Source organism: Coenobita brevimanus, chromosome 100 (assembly GCF_032717465.1).
Source record: "Coenobita brevimanus isolate Jiangsu-jjx chromosome 100, ASM3271746v2, whole genome shotgun sequence".
Taxonomy (NCBI): domain Eukaryota; kingdom Metazoa; phylum Arthropoda; class Malacostraca; order Decapoda; family Coenobitidae; genus Coenobita; species Coenobita brevimanus.
In genome coordinates, this window is record NC_137053.1 from 3755001 (window position 1) to 3772500 (window position 17500).

General features: G+C 42.1%; 1 protein-coding gene across 1 annotated transcript in view; it reads right to left on the reverse strand.

The window, feature by feature from the left end:
• The window catches only part of LOC145414709 (neuroligin-3-like), a 427942-nt gene that overhangs the window by 392868 nt on the left and 17574 nt on the right, over positions 1-17500 (reverse strand). The window contains exon 3 of the mRNA XM_080284236.1: positions 12078-12094. Within this exon, the coding sequence (XP_080140362.1) occupies positions 12078-12094 (17 nt within the window). The remainder of the gene's footprint in view (positions 1-12077; positions 12095-17500) is intronic.

A 17500-nucleotide genomic window follows, 5' to 3' on the forward strand; every position in this document is an offset into this window, starting at 1 on the left:
CATTCTCAACCACCTTCACAAATTACACGTAACCACAACATCTTCCTCTTTCCCTACAGACATAAACAGCGACTCGTAGAAGGCCAGTCACCGGTATGGGCGTCTCCTTTACCTGCCCATCTCTTCTACAGGTAGGTGTCACTTCCGGTAGCGCTTAATTAGGAAACGACGGGTATGTTATGATGGATTCTTGACCACCGGCTCCAACTTTTTTTTATTTTTTCTTTGTGTGTGTTGGGAGGTGGGATGGGTGGGTGTTTTGTGTGTGTGTGTGTGTGTGTGTGTGTGTGTGTGTGTGTGCTTTCCCTTATTCTGGCAGGTTTTGTGTGGGCTGCCTGTGAGTTTGAACTTTTGTGTATATGATTGTTTTTTGTCTTCGTGTTTTGGGCCAAGTTTTATTTTGCTTTTTTTAATATTGTGTGTTTGTTTTCGTAAGATTTCTCGTACGTTTATGTAATTTTTGTTTAAGGACTGACTGGTGTGAAGTTTGGTTCAGTGCAGCTTTTTTCATTCGTTGTTTTTTTCATGGACTGCGGTATTTGTGTAAATGAAAAAAAAAAATGGAGTGGAAGAGTTACAGGAGCATTTTTTACGCAGAGAGAGAGAGAGAGAGAGAGTACTAACGCATCTTCTCCCTTCTTAAGAAAATTGGACCAGAAATGAGGTCAGATTTAAGACCTGTTCATTTCAAGGTGTCGAAGCCTCAGAAACCCTCCCTCCTACCTCCTCAACATTTCTCCTTCCTGTACCTCTTCCTCTTCCCTTAGCATTTCCTCTCCTCTTCTTAATCCTCTCCTCATGCTCCTCTCCTGCCCTTTCCTGCTCTCCATCCCTTCCAGTCCTTCCTGCTCTGCTATCCTTTTCTTTCTTTCCCTCACAACATTTCCCTCTTCCTTATTCCTTCCTTCCTCTTGCCTCTCTTCTTAATTCTCTCCTGTTTCCTCTCCCTCTCTTTCCTTCTCTTTTTCCTTCACAACATTTCTCACTTCCATATTCCTTCCTTCCTCTTTCCTCTCTTCTTCTTAATTCTCTCCTGTTTCCCCTCCCTCTCTTTCTTTCTCTTTTCAACACAACATTTCTCACTTCCTTATTCCTCCCTTCCTCTTTCCTCTCGCCTGCTTAATTCTCTCCTATTTCCTCTCCTGCCCTTTCCTTCCCTCCATCATTTCCTCTCCTTCGTGCTCTGCTATTCTTTATTTGACTCTACTATTGTTAACGTTACTTTATTGTCGTCCCAGTAGCAAGCAGCAACAAAAGGTCCAGTAGATTTGTTGCTGTTTGACTTCCTTTGGACTCCTTTGTACTCCCTACCTTTTCATCCACCTCGTCTGATATTCTTTCCTCCCTTATTTTATCTCTGTATCCTTTACCACCATTTCCCTTCCCTTAACCTTCCTCTTCCCTCCTATTCCTTCATTTTCTCTTCCCTTCCCTTCGATTCCTTTTTCTTCCCTTCCCTTCCTTTCCCTTCCCTTCGATTCCTTTCCCTTCCCTTCCTTTTTCTTCCATTCCCTTCTCTTTTCATCCTGTCTTCTTTTATTTTCTTCTCTTTTGCTTCTTTTCTTTTCTCTTCTCGCTGTTCTCTTATCTTTTCCCTCCCCTCCCCTCCCCTCCCCTCAAACCTCCCAGCTTGGCAATCAAAAAGGAAAATATTTAAAAGAAAAAAAAAAAACTGTGTATCCCGGCTTGTGAGCGAAATTGAATTCAGTCCAAGATGCTTTTAAGAATTTTACAACAATTCCCAAAAAAGATCAGATTATTGTCTCTCCTTATCTGCTCTTGCTTTTATTTTCGTTTCTCTTATCTCTTGTTTTGTTCTCTCTCTCTCTCTCTCTCTCTCTCTCTGGGTAAAACTCATAAAAACGGCCCAGAGTATTTGCATTTGACCAAGATGGACTCCCCAGTGTGTGTGTGTGTGTGTGTGTGTGTGTGTGTGTGTGTGTGTGTGTGTGTATTATAAAATGATACTAAGCTTCAGATTTTTGTTTTGAAGGGATAAACAGAATCTTCATCAATTTCGTCATCATTTCCTTCATCAATTTCTCCACCATCTTGGGTCTTTCTTAATCTGAATAAAATCGTCTTGATATCAGCACGAGTAAGCTTCAGAAGACGTCCTCGTAGTGAAAGGCTTAACTCTGCTTTAATTTAGGGTTATCTGACTCTCCATGCCTTGTGCTTTCTGCTTACTGTACATTACCAAAATTCGTTTTAAATGTCCTCGTTACACTCTCCATTCCTTTGCGTACTGATTCTTCACTGTTTGTACACACACACACAAACACACACACACACACACACACACACACACACACACACACACACACACACACACACACACACACACACACACACCTCTTCACAGCCCCACCACACCACCACCACACACACAACACTCACTACACACACACACATCTCATCAATCCCACCACACTGCCACGTCGTACACTACAGTACACTCACTACACACTTAACACTCTTCCACAGTACCACCTCACACACCACTCTTACTACACTTAACACACTTCATACTTTTTCAGTCCCACGGCAGAGCCACTTATACACTTATTAATAATACACCCACCTGCTACTTTCATGTTCTAACACACTGCCTCTTCACACACCACACCTCACACTTCATACTCTTACACACAACCACACAAACACCACACTCCCACAGTCCCACCACACACCACACTCTCACAGTCCCACCACACATCCTCTCTCCCACACTACTCTCTCACTTCACCCTTCACACCTACACTTCCCAGCACCACTCACTTCACTCAGTATACCGCCTACACTTCACTGACGCACGCCGTTACAAATACACGCTTGAAAAATCACGCTTCCTTTGAGAGTTGCATGTCCTTTTTGTGGCTATGCATGGGCCGGGGGTGGGGGGAGGGGCTGATACAGGATCGCTTGAACCTAGTATGGTATTTTTTTTAACAGAGAAGTTTTTTGACTATTTTTTCCCCTTTTTTTTACTCCGATTGACTGCGCTTACTCTACAGGTGAAATTTAAGCCTCGTTTGTCTGTGCCCTTCCCCTTCAATACCTGTCTGTCTGTGTATCTGTCTCTGTCTATCTATCTATTTATTTATCTGTCTGTCTGTCTGTCTGTTTATCCATATCTATATAAATTAGATAGATAGATAGATGGATATAAAAGCAGTTAAGAACAAAAACAATGTCCACCTGTTTATTTGGTGGGGTTAAAATTGCTTCTCTTAGTAGACCAGACTTAGAAAAAGGTGTGAATAGTAACAGCCATGACGATAAGGAGCAGAAAGAAAAATAATACGAATTTCTTTATCTTTTGCCAAACGAAGGAATCCAAAGCTCATTTTTAGGGTGATAAAGCTACGTTCAGGTGTATATGTGTTTGTCATCACTCATCGCTGCTCTCTCTCTCTCTCTCTCTCTCTCCCTCCTGTCAAACATCCCCACCTCCCTTTTTCCCACCATAGATCCCACTCCCTTAAATACCCCTTTTCCACTCCAAGCCCCTTTCCCTTTCCTCACCTTCCTCCCTGTCCCTGTCCCTCCCTCCCTCTCTCCCTCCCTCTTTCTCTCTCTCTCTCTCTCTCTCACACACACACACACACACACACACACACACACACACACACACACACACACACACACACATCCTAAAGCCGTGCATGAGAATTACAAAGCCTCCTGTGAGAGAGAGAGAGAGAGAGAGAGAGAGAGAGAGAGAGAGAGAATCACAAACCTTTACCATCCTTTTCAATCTCATGACTAGTTTTCTTTATTTAATTCTCACAATCTTAAGACGATTTTTTTCAGCTTACGAGAGACTTTACGAACTGGAGGGGTTAGATAAAGCCTTCCTTAACCTCTCCAGTGCCAGAGGTCATTTCCAGTGCCAAAATTTCCAGTGCCAGAGGTCATTTCCAGTGCCAGAGGTCATTTCCAGTGCCAGAGGTCATTGCCGGTGCCAGAGGTCATTTCCAGTGCCAGAGGTCATTTCCAGTGCCAGAGGCCATTGCCAGTGCCAGAGGTCATGGCCAGTGCCAGAGGTCATTTCCAGTGCCAGTGGTCATTGCCATTGCCAGAGGTCATTGCCAGTGCCAGAGGTCATTTCCAGTGCCAGAGGTCATTTCTAGTACCAGAGGTCATTTCCGGTGCCAGAGGTCATTGCAAGTGCCAGAGGTCATTTCTAGTGCCAGAGGTCATTTCCAGTACAAGAGGTCATTTCCGGTGCCAGAGGTCATTTCCAGTGCCAGAGGTCATTTCCAGTGCCAGAGGTCATTTCCAGTGCCAGAGGTCATTTCCAGTGCCAGAGGTCATTTCCAGTGCCAGAGGTCATTTGTCTGGTAGGAGCAAGAACAAGGGAGAAAAAATTTGGGTCGTGGTGGTGAAGGGAGAGAGAGAGCGAGAGAGAGAGAGAGAGAGAGAGAGGGGGGGGGGGATCACATCGTTAACAGGGTCCCATCGTTAACAGGGTCCCATCGTTAACAGGGTCCCATCGTTAACAGGGTCCCATCGTTAACAGGATCACGTGATTAACAGGGTCCCATCGTTAACAGGGTCCCATCGTTAACAGGGTCCCATCGTTAACAGGATCACGTCGTTAACAGGGTCATGTCATTAACAGGGTCCCATCGTTAACAGGATCATGTCGTTAACGGGGCCACGTCGTTAACAGGGTCACATTGTTAACGGGGTCACGTCGTTAACGGGGTCACGTCGTTAACGGGGTCCCATCGTTAACAGGGTCACATCGTAAACAGGGTCTCATCGTTAACCGACCCTCTTTGACCTCATTCCTTTTAAGACATTGAAGCTGGTGTTTTTTTTTTTCTTTTAATTCTCCCTATTTTCAAGCGATTTTTTCCCCCCCACAGGAGCGGCTTTATGAAATTTTAAGACTCTATATTTCCTTCCGTAACTCCTTGGCTAGTATTCTCGGTTAAGGAAGCTCCCAAATGCCCTTCCCTAACCGATTTATTTTGCTTATTACACGTTACTGTTAACTCCCGCAAACATCGCCACACACTGCATAAACAACGTACGCAAGGATATTGACCAGTCATATCCAGAAATAAATCGCTAAGGAAGAGGAGTTCGGGAGCCTTCTTACACGACGAGAATGCAGGCCTTGACTATAGATATATAGGTGAGGTGGAGGGAGGGAGAGGGAGGGGTAGACCAAGGATGAGGTGGAGGGATGGAGTTGAGAGGTATATGAGGGAGGGGGGAGTGAGTTGGGGGGAGAGTAGTCAAATAGTGGGTGACAGAGCGACTTGGAGGTGTTTTGTCTGCGGCCACCCTTTGCGGGATTAGGGCGTCGGGCTATAGATAGATAGATAGAACTCCTTAACTCCTAGTGTGTTGTCTTAAGGAGAATATAATAATTGTCTGGTAACAGCAATAAGAAAGTAACTAAAAATACCTGTAGTGATATAGTAAAAATCCTTATATCTTTGCGAAATAAGTAAACGAATAAATAGATAAATAAATAAATGATAAGGGAGATAGGACGATAATTTAACCCTATACTGACGGCTCTATTTTTTTTTTTTTTTATTCACCTCGCCCGGGCGGAGTCCAGCGAGGTATTGTTTTTGGTCAAGGTTCTTTCTTTGTTTGGTTCCTTGTTTGTTTGTTTGCAGCATTACGGAAAAGCGGCTGAATGAAATCACATGAAACTTTCAGGATATGTGGGCAAAGGTCCCAAAAGGAAGTAATTTAATTTTCAGGGTAAGCGAGTGACCCTGAAAAGTCAAAATTAAGGTCACGGATTTTCAGAGGGCTGTAATTTGAAAACGGTTGAAAATAAAATGACTGCTGTCGGGCGGGGTTTGCATCGCCTGCCACCACTTGTTTATTTTTGTATTGGGTAATGATCACTGGAAAAATATTGTTGATTGGGTTGCGGCAATAACGATGGTCCTTGTGCCTGTGTCATATCGTACATTGATTTCGCCACCTGCCTGTCTGAGTGGGGGTTGGTGTAATTGCTGTCTGTCTGTCTCTGTCTCTGTCTGTCTGTCTGTCTGTCTCTCTCTCTCTCTCTCTCTCTCTCTCTCTCTCTCTCCCCGTACCTCCACCTGCTGGATTACTTTTTGCTTCCTTCTAAAAAAAAGCTAAAAAAAAAAAATCCAAAGACCCACAGGCCATAAGGACAAAAAAAGGAGCCTTGAGGTCCAGTGGAGTCTGTTGATGATGTATAGGCGTGAGAGAGAGAGAGAGAGAGAGAGATTAAAGATGGCCAACTTGATTAAAGATGGCCCGTGTGTGTGTGTGTGTGTGTGTGTGTGTGTGGTGGTTTGGTGATAGAGTCTTGGTGGTTGTGGTGCTGGTGGTGGTAGTCGTGGTGGTGGTAGTCGTGGTGGTGGTGGTGGTGGTGTGGTAGTGAAGATGTGGTATATAGCCTATATAACGAAGCACTCGGGCCACTCCCTGTTTACTCTCCCTGCCTCCCTTGACAGTAAGTGCCCCCCTCCCTCACGCACCCTGTCACACTTCCTCTTGGTGGCAGGGTGTGGTGGTGGCGGGGAGAGTGTATTGTGAGAGAAGAATTTGTGGTGGGGTGCGTTGGTAAAGTGGTGTGTGTGCATGGGGAGTGAGAAAGGGTGGATGGAGTGAAGCTCGTGGTTGGGGAATAGGAGAAGTAGTAGTAGTAGTAATGTCAGTGATAATACCCTAATAATAATAATAATAAGAAGAAGAAGAAGAAGAAGAAGAATAGTTGGGGTGGAGTGTATGTTTGAGGTGAATGATATAATAATAATAATAATAATAATAATAGAATGTAGTGCGTAGTTGAGTAATATCCTGAAATATTTGATGGGAGTAGAATGCATGCTTACCCTCCTTCAGTTCGTAAGATTTTTCGTAAGTTAAATATAATCGTCCGTAAGGTAAAGGGAAAAAAATAAACCACCGAACTGATGGGGTTAAGGAAAATTGAAGGTGCTTGAAAAGGATAGCAATTTGGTGGAGGAATTGGCAAAGAGTGGGGTGGAAATTGAATAGAGATATATTGTTCAGTAGTGTGTGTGTTTGCAAAATGAATAAATATGGGTGAAGGAAGTAAAGTGTGTGGATGGGGAATAAGATAGAGTGCGTGGATGAGTAGAGGAGTAGAGTGCGTAGCAAAGGGGTAGGTTTGTAAATAGGAGAATGAGTTTTTGAATACATCGTGAAAAAACAGAGGTATTTATAGACTGTTTTTGCTGATTAGATTGTGTGTGTGTGTGTGTGTGTGTGTGTGTGTGTGTGTGTGTGTGTGTGTGTATGTGTTTTATTTTCTATATGATTATCTGAAGTAACGAGCTTATTTCGTCCACATACCTTACTACGGAGTGTGTGTGTGTGTGTGTGTGTGTGTGTGTGTGTGTGTGTGTGTGTGTGTGTGTGTGTGTGTGTGTGTGTCCAAAGTTGTTCAGACACAATAGTTTCTCATCTTGTTAGTGAGTGTTTGGATCTTGACGGCTCGCTGTTTAGGAAGTGCCAGCGCCTGTGTGTGTGTGTGTGTGTGTGTGTGTGTGTGTGTGTGTGTGTATGTGTGTGTGCGTTTTGTGTTTACGTGTGTGCGTGTGTGGTTGTACTATATGTGTTTTAGAGTATGTGTGTGTTTCTGTGGTTGGATGTCTGTACATTGTGTGTGTGTGTGTGTGTGTGTGTGTGTGTGTGTGTGTGTGTTCACCTGACGAAACTGGATTACTCCCATAACTTCAGTCGTAATTCAGTGAGACTGATTTATGAGGTGTGAATGAGTCTCCTTGGTTACTAGTCAATCATCAAGTGAGCTGAACGAGGTCTGATATTTCTTGATGAACTAGTCTCTCTCTCTCTCTCTCTCTCTCTCTCTCTCTCTCTCTCTCTCTCTCTCTCTCAATCGATCCCTTCCCCTGTCATCCATATCTCACCCGTCCACGTCCTACCCCAGTCATCAGAAGCCGCTCTGCCAAATTCCTCTCTCTCTCTCTCTCTCTCTCTCTCTCTCTCTCTCTCTCATCCCTATCGAACGACCTATACGAAACTCATCACACTTCACAGCTGTAAGAGAGAGAGAGAGAGAGAGAGAGAGAGAGAGAGAGTTTACATTCTGGAAAATCCCAGTATCGGTGTCATTACGGTCGCGGATTTATAAGAGAAAAAAAATCTTTGACGTTTCCTGCTCTTCTTTCCCCCAGGCGTAGAGTCCGTGTTTATATCCATTTTCATTATTTTCTGCTTTGTTTTCTGTATTTACTATATTCTTCATTTTTTTTTTTTTTGTATTTCCTTCAACCTCTTAACTTTAAATTTAGTTAATCAGATAATATCGGGGATAGAAATGGGGAAAAAAGTGGATGAAAGAAAGAGAGTGAGGGAGAGGTGGATGGGAGAGCAGTATATATATAATTGTGTGTGTGTGTGTGTGTGTGTGTGTGTGTGTGTGTGTGTGTGTGTGTGTGTGTGCAGTTAAATCACTTAATAGCACTTGATGTGAATACACGAAAGCGCTAAGAGAGAGAGAGAGAGAAAGAGAGAGAGAGAGAAAGAGAGAGCGGTATTTTTATGGTGGGTGAAGGGAAGTGAGGTGTGACAGGAAGATGATGTATGGCTAACGATGAAGGAGACAGGCAGGAGAGGCTCGAGGGATTGATTGGGGTAGACTCAGGGATAATGGCTGACTGGAATGGGTCGCGGTTGGTAGATTAGGACAAGCGATTAGGACAAAAGGGATAAGAGCCAGAGTAGGAAAAAAACAGATTAGGACCCGTTAGATTAGAAGAAAGTAGAAGCAGATTAAGGCAAGATTAGGACAAGAAAGATTAGAAACTTAGATTAGTAAGAGATTAGGACGAAATAGATTAGAACTTGTGAGATTAGGACAACATAGATTTCAGCGTGAGAGTAGGACAGTGCTTTAGGACAGAAGGGATTAGGACAAAACTGAGTGATAAAATTGAGACCGAAAAAGCGAGAGAAGAGATTAGGACAGGAAATAGATTAGGATAGGAGATTAGGACAAAGTAGAGGGCAAGGGATTAGGACAAAATAGATTAAGAAGGAGGAAATTAAGAGAGATATTTGAGGACAGAAGAGATAGGACAAAAATTAGGACATGAGAGATTAGGACAGAAAACAGATTAGGGCAGAATATATTAGTGTAGAAAAATAGATTAGGGTGGGAGAAATAAAGACAAAAATAAACTACAATAAAAAGAATTCAGGACGACATCGTTGGATAGAAAATAAAGGAGATTCCGAGAGAGAAAAACAGACATGGAGGAAGGATCGAGGCGGGATAGACAGATTAAATAAAGCTTCAGATCGATGACATTCTCTCTCTCTCTCTCTCTCTCTCTCTCTCTCTCTCAAAAATCATCTCATACCTGAATAAAAACAAATTATCCAGGTACACTAATTACAGGTAAATGCTCTCACCTGACAATTACTTTAAGCATAGGAGAACCATTGACGGTGAAAGAGTTGGATGAAAATATTAATTCATTCATCTTCATTGATTATCATCCAATCCTACGTTGCCCCATGAGAAGCGTAGAGGCTGGGGCTAGGCAAGTTGGTCCTGACATTTAAGATGAGAGTGACCAGCCTCACTTATCCCTGAGGGGCATTACGTGAGCAATACACCCCAACCACTCCTTGGATATAAACCTTCACCGGCTCAGTCCGATTGGAGCGCCTTAATTACCCACTAAAGCACCAGGCGCCAAAAAGAGTATACTGTATTAATCCCTCTAATTTATTGTGTCTTTTGTTCCATATTTAAATTTTGGTATCTTGTTTTCAAAAGAGAGAGAGAGAGAGAGAGAGAGAGAGAGCGAGCGAAACGATTTTAGAGGGAGGGAGGGATGGAGGAAAGATGAATCATTATTGAGAGTGGGGAAGGAAGATAGGACTCATTTTTGCGAGAGAGAGAGAGAGAGAGAGAGAGAGAGAGAGAGAGAGAGAGAGAGAGAGAGAGAGGAACAACACCACATATCACAAAGAGCGATTTGGTGAGGGGAGGGAAGGGAAGATCAAGAACTAGAGCACTGATGAAAAATGAGAATGGGGAAGAGGAGGAGGAAGAGGAGAGGGAATAAAGAGGAATTGGTGGAAGGAAGTAAAGTATGGAGGATAGAAAGATGGAAAAAAGTGGATGAGAGAGAGAGAGAGAGAGAGAGAGAGAGAGAGAGAGAGAGAGAGAGAGAGGAAATAAGTGTGGGGGAAAGAAAAAGGAAAGATAGCCAAAAAAAAAAAAAATCAGATATATGGATGAATGAAAGGAAGACATGAAAATAAGACATAATCCGTGACGAAGAAAAAGCTGAGAAAGACACAGTTAGACGTAGCCAGAAGGAATTAGGAAGGAAGGAAGAGGGAAAGAAAGAAGGAAGACAGGATGGGTGAAAGGAGAAAGACATGAAGACAAGACCGATAAATCTCATGATGAATTATGAAGTTTGTTGAATTTATGGAAGTGGGTGCTTGAGTTACCATTTTCTTTCTCCCCGGGCCCCCATTTTCGCCCATCTTGAGCGGTAACTTGTATTTATTAGCACTTCGTCAGGAGGTGCCAGGCTGTGGGGACGCTCGTGTCGTGGCCTTAATGGAAACATCAATGATCTTGTGGGGTTTAGAGAGAGAGAGAGAGAGAGATGGGAAATGGGGAGGAAGAAAAAGAAAGGGAACAGAGGACGGTGAAGAGAAAATGGGAAAGAGAGACGAGGAAAGGAGGAAACCCGGAAATAGTGGGTGAGAGAAACGAAAGAGCAGGGCAGGAGAGGTGATAGGAAGAAGAGAGAGAGCAGAAGAGAGGAAAGGAAAGGAAAGGAAGGATCAGAAGAGAGGAAGAGAGTCAAGCTGAAGAGAAGCGAGGGTAGCAAAGATGATGTGAAAAGAGAAGAGGGGTAAGTGTAGATGATGAAAGTGAGAGTAAAGAGTAGTAGTAAAAAAAAAAAATGGAGAGGAAAAGTGTGGAGAGAGAGAGAGAGAGAGAGACGAAGAGAAGAGAAGAGGAAAGGTGAAGGAAGAGGAGAGGAAGGGGAGAAAAATGTGAACGATAAGGGGCGAAAACATGCAAGAAATATTGCGGTATAAAGTTCTTGATTAAAATATATGTTCATGGAGTGGATGGGGGATAAAGGAGAGAGAGAGAGCGAGAGAGAGAGAGAGAGAGAGAGAGAGAGAGAGAGAGAGAGAGGCAAGCGAGGGAGTGTCTGACAGGAGATACAAGGAGGAGGAGGAGGAGGAGACTTGGTGAGGAAATAAAAGTGAGAGAGAGAGAGAGAGAGAGAAATGGATTGGATGATGAATGGATTAATAAATAAATAAATAAAGATAAAAATAAAAACACCTCCCCGGCACTCGATCTCTGTCCACGTATCCTCTATCCATTTTTTAATCCCCTTAATGAATGGATTACTGTCCTTTCATCGGATTAAGCAGCCGGGGATTATTGATTACTTTGATGCAGTAAATTGATCCTTCCCTGAACTTTGAAGGAGAGCTTGATTTCTTCGAAAGAGCACTTGATTACTTTGAATGAGCACTTGATTACTTTGAAGGAGCACTTGATTACTTTGAAGAACTTGATTACTTTGAAGGAACACTTGATTACTTTGAAGGAACACTTGATTACTTTGAAGGAACACTTGATTACTTTGAAGGAACACTTGATTACTTTGAAGGAACACTTGATTACTTTGAAGGAACACTTGATTACTTTGAAGGAGCACTTGATTACTTGAAGGAACATTTGAACTGATATTTACTGTTGTTGTTGTTATTATTATTATCCATCCATCCATCCATCCATCATCCAATCCTACATTGCCCCATGAGGAGGGTAGCAGCCCGTGGCTAGGCAGTTGGTCCTGACATTTAAGATGAGAGTGACCAGCCGCACTCATCCCTGAGTGGCATTACATGAGCAGTCAACCCCAACCACCCCTTGGATATAAATTTCACCGGCTCAATCCGATTGGAGCGCAATAACTACCCACTAAACCACAAGGCGCCAAAAATATGGTTATTATTATTATTATTATTATTATTATTATTATTATAGTTATTATAATTATTATACTTACTACTACTACTACTACTACTACTACCACTACTACTACTACAACTACTACTACTATTAGTATTAGTATTAGTATTTGTATTATTATGATTTATATTATTATTATTATTGTTAATGTCATTGTTATTGTTTTTTTATATGAAATCCTCTCTCTCTCTCTCTCTCTCTCTCTCTCTCTCTCTCTCTCTCTCGTACATCACAGTCTTATTCATTATCCTCCTCATACATAATTAGTCTTCATTCGTCATGCACCGCGTTCTCTCTCTCTCTCTCTCTCTCTCTCTCTCTCTCTCTCTCTCTCTCTCTCTCTCTCTCTCACACACACACACACACACACACACACACACACACACACACACACACACACACACACACACACACACACACACACACACACACACAACTCTGCCTAAAACACCACCACTTAAAACGCTCCATCAACCCCTTCGTGGTCGTGTCTTCCCGCCAGACGATTTTATTCAGCTGAGTTTGGTAGATTAAGAGCGTTACACGAAGATAAAAGAGAGAGAGAGAGAGAGAGAGAGAGAGAGAGAGAGAGAGAGACTGAAATTCGGAATGGCTGAATTTTGAGTAAGGGTGAAAACAGGGAAATAAAACAAGATATATTTAGGAATGGTTCAATTTAAAGAGTGAACGTCTAAGCGGTGGCAATTAATTCTACGGTGTTAGTTTACCTCATGACACAGTCTCAGAGAAGGCATACCTCCACCAGGGCTAATAAAATTCATGATTTATTACCGCATGCCGGTCAGGGTCCACCTCAGAATCTAACCCACTCTTCCTCGACCCACTGCCCACCTATCCACGAAATTTTATTGAAATCCAGTAAGAACTTTTTGAGATATCTTGTTTACAGACAGACAGACAGAGAGACAAACAGACAGACACGGGTGAATACATAAACCTCCTCCATCGTAAATGACGGAGGTAAAAAGAGAGTTGCCTCGACGATGAGAGGGTTAAGTACTATCATTTCCAAATTGCATCTCTCTACCCTCCAAATTTCACCTCACGAATCTGCTTGCCAACTTCTCAGCGCATTATTTTTCTTGTTGCAATTAATTTCATGGTGTTGGCAGAGGAGTGGGTGGGGGGGATTTGTGTTTGGCTGACGTTGTGTAAGAGAGAGAGAGGGAGAGAGAGAGAGAGAGAGAGAGAGAGAGAGAGAGAGAGAGAGAGAGAGAGAGAGGGAGGTTGATTTCAGCCACTGAGTACCAGGTAACTTCATCTTTTCCCTTTTCTCTCAGACCTTGTTTCCTCCTCTTTTTGTCCTCGTTTTTAAACCTTTACATTCTAGCAAATATATAAATGAATAAATAGATAGATAGGTAGATAGATAGATAGACAGACAGACTGACCTTTACTCTAAGCCTCTTATTTCCTCCTCCTCCTTCTCCTCCTCCTCCTCCACTGATAAACAGATACCCTAGGTAGATACATAGATAGGTCGATACACATACGCTGATAGATAGACAGATTGATCAATAGATAGACTGCAGCGGCGCCTAAGTCTGAATTACGAGTATGTTGCTTGAAAATTCTCTCTCTCTCTCTCTCTCTCTCTCTCTCTCTCTCTCTCTCTCTCTCTCTATTAATCCCCCACAGATGGACTTTCAGGGATTTGGCACCTGGGATTTTGTGTTTATTTGTCAATCTTTTTATTATATATATTAAAGGAAGTGACGGATTTCTTTTTTACATATTTTTATTTAAGCTCTGAGAGAAGTTATAATTTCCTGGTATATTCCAAGTTATTTTTCCCTGGTATTTTCCAAGTTATTTTTCCCCGGTATTTTCCAAGGTATATTTCCCTGGTATATTCAAAGTTATTATTTCCCTGGTATTTTCCAAGGTATATTTCCCTGGTATTTCCGTGGTATATTCCAAGTTATATTTCCCTGGTATTTTCTTGGTATTTTCACACAAATAACCTGGTGTTAAATGCAGATCTTAGGGACAACACAAACATTTTTCCCTGAGGCCATTGTCCTGGTATTACACGTACGATTACCTTCTACGTTTTTGTCCTCCTCCTCTTGCTGTTGAAATGGCACTGTTGAAAATGCACTGTTGACATGACACCGTTGAAATGGCACTTGAAATGGCACCTTTGAAATGGCACTGTTGAAATGGCACCGTTGAAATGGCACTTGAAATGGCACTGTTGACATGGCTCTTGAAATGGCACTGTTGAAATGGCTCTGTAGAAATGGCATTGTTGATTTTGCACTGTTGAAATTGCAGAGTTGAGTGGGTGGATCGTCTTAGGGGGAGTTCTGAGGAGAGCAAGCTTCTTTCCTTATCAGTCTTGGGTCTTGAATCCTTGAGAGCAAACAAGGAGGGAAGGGGAGAGTGAATGCACAGAGGCAGAGGCAAATTAATAAGGGAAGAGAGGGAAGGGGAGGGGAGGAGAGGGGAGCGGAGCAAGGGAAGCGGAAGGAATGGTGGGGGACGGAGGGGAATGGAAGGGTTAGGGCAGGGAAGAGGAGGGAAGGAGAAAGGGAAGGAACGAGAAGTGAATAAAAAGGAAGGGAAGTCAAGTGGTGGTGAGGGATGTGAAGAAAGAAGGGAAGGGAAGAGTAGGAAAGGGAAGTAGAGTGAGGGAAAGGGAAGGGAAGGGAAGAAGAGAGGAAACAGAAAAGGAAGGGGAAGGAGGGGAAGGGGAGCGATGGCGAGGGAAGGGAAGGAAGGTGGCTGTTCTTGAGGGAAGGGAAAGGAAGGGAAGGGTACACTGAGAAGAGTACTTAAAGATTATTGGGTCATTTTCTTTTTTTTTTTTTACCTTCACGTGGATTACCTCTCTCTCTCTCTCTCTCTCTCTCTCACACACACACACACACACACACACACACACACACACACACACACACACACACACACACACACACACACACACACACACACACACACACACACTCGTTATATTCATCCCTTTTCGCATGGATTCACTTTCTCACTTTTTTCGTTCGCCTTACTTTCTTTCTTTCTTCTTTTCAGCGTTACTTGGCTTCCCTTTCACGTTTGGATTCTACTTGGATTCATTTTTTCCCATTTAACTTCACTTGGATTCTCAGTCTATTTCCATCCCATCATTTTTTTTCATCTCATTTCACGTCTCCCCTTTCATATACACGTCATTCACTTCTTTCCCTTCATTTTACATTCTCTCTCATTTCCTCTTCTTTCCTTCATCGTCGTAAAGATTTATAAGGGCTTCTTTCCCCAGCATCTTCCTGCTCTTTTCCTTGCTTCCTCTTTTCCTTCATGTCTTTCTCCTTCCTTTCCCTTCAAGATTTCATTCCTGCTCTTTTTCCTGTCTGTTATTCCATCTTTAACTCTTTTTCTTTACTCTTATTTCCTCTTCATCTCTCTTCGTTTTTAGCCTTGCATCTCCTCTTGATTCCTTTCCCTCCTTCCTCTTCATTTGCGTTTTCTCTCTCCTCTTTTTCTTCAGATTAAATTCTTTCTTCTTCCTCTCCTTTACATGGTTTTTTACTGTATATTGTTCTTTTATTTTACTTCTTATATTGCTCTTTTATTTGCTCCCTCAATTTTTTCTCATCTGCTCCTTATTCTACAGTGTCTTTTCCTTCGTTCATATTGTTTTCCTCTTCTCCTCAAAGCTAATTTTCTCCTCCTACGGTATAATTCTTCTTTCTCTTCTCTCTCTCTCTCTCTCTCTCTCTCTGTATAATTCTTTCATGTTCCTTTTCTTGGCTTATATATTTTTAACTCGTCCTTCTGTTCATTTGCTCTCTCTCTCTCTCTCTCTCTCTCTCTCTCTCTCTCTCTCTCTCTCTCTCTCATTTCCTCTATTTCTCCTCTGTCACACTGAATTCCCATCTCATTTTCTTTTTCTCTCCTCCTTCTCTTACATTCGCCTCAAGTTTGTCCATTTAATCTCTCTCTCTCTCTCTCTCTCTCTCTCTCTCATCTTCCATTCTGTTTGCTATCTTATTCCTTTTAAAATCCTCTTTCTCCACCTCCCTCGTCTTTACTTCTTATTTTGCTTCTGAGATTATTCCATTATAAAGCATCTTCATATAATTTTAGGCATTTTATTTCTGACCTCCATTCGCATCTTTTTTTTTTTCTTTTTTCGTTTCAGTTGTAATCTTCTTATTCCATTTTTATAACCTGCTTTATCCCTCGCATTTACCTTTATTTCTTTATTATTTCTCTCGATTATTGTCCTTTATTTTTCCTCTTTATTCCTCTGTGTTTCTCATTCTACCCTGCTTTCACGTTTTATTATTTTTTTCTGTAATCTCCTTTATACCTTATTTTTTTCTCTTTCCCCCTCTCTGTTTCTCCTTTTTGACTCGTATTTACTACTGATTTATGTTAGTGGATAACTCACTCACTCTCTCTCTCTCTCTCTCTCTTTTTTTTTTCTCTCTTTCTCTGTCTCTCCCATTTCAGCTATGCACTCTCCTTTGAGCTTTGTCCGCGGTCAGTTTTTATTTATTCATTTATTTATTTATTTATTCATTACTTCTCTTTCCCCACCTTCCCAGTTTTTTTAATATGCAGTAAAATCCAGTATATCCGTTTTTTTTTTTTTTTTTAACTTTCTTCTATTCCTTCGTATTTAATGTATATCTTTTTTTTATTTTTTTTTTTCGTTTTTCGTATACCTTTTATGTTTCTAGTGTGTGTGTGTGTGTGTGTGTGTGTGTGTGTGTGTGTGTGTGTGTGTGTGGTCTCATCTGTCACCTCATAGATACGTTCCAGGCATTTGTTATCGTCATCATTTATCATTCAATTGTTCGCAGACCTTTAAATCATGACTCTCTCTCTCTCTGTCTTTCTCTTTCTCTCTCTCTCTCTGTCTTTCTCTTTCTCTCTCTCTCTCTGTCTTTCTCTTTCTCTCTCTCTCTCTCTCTCTCTCTCTCTCTCTCTCTCTCTGAACAAGTGAAGGAATTATTATATACATATGCATTGTCGATGTACTGTATGACTCTTACCTACCCCAGTGTGATTTATTATTATTATTATTATTATTATTATTACTATTATAGTAGTAGTAGTAGTAGTTGTAGTAGTAGTAGTAGTAGTAGTAGTAGTCGTCGTTGTTGTTGTTGTTGTTGTTGTTGTTGTTGTTGTAGCCTCAGGTTCATCGGAAACTCTGTGGACTGCAGGCTTAAATTGACCCTCTCCACCGGTCCACCATCCTCCTTTCGGGGGATAGGGATATAACTGAGGGACGTTTGTATAACCAGGCAGTGAAGTCCCCGGGTTTTATCAGTGCCACCAGAAGAGGGCGTCTCTCTCTCCAGCAAAAAATAGGTCAAGGAAGGTTGTTTCTGACCCCCTAACTCCCTGACCTCCCTCGTGACCTCATGATGTGGATAAAATCGTCTGGTAAGAATGGGGTGTGTGTCGTTGGATTGAAGGGGTTAATTGGGGCTGCGTCTT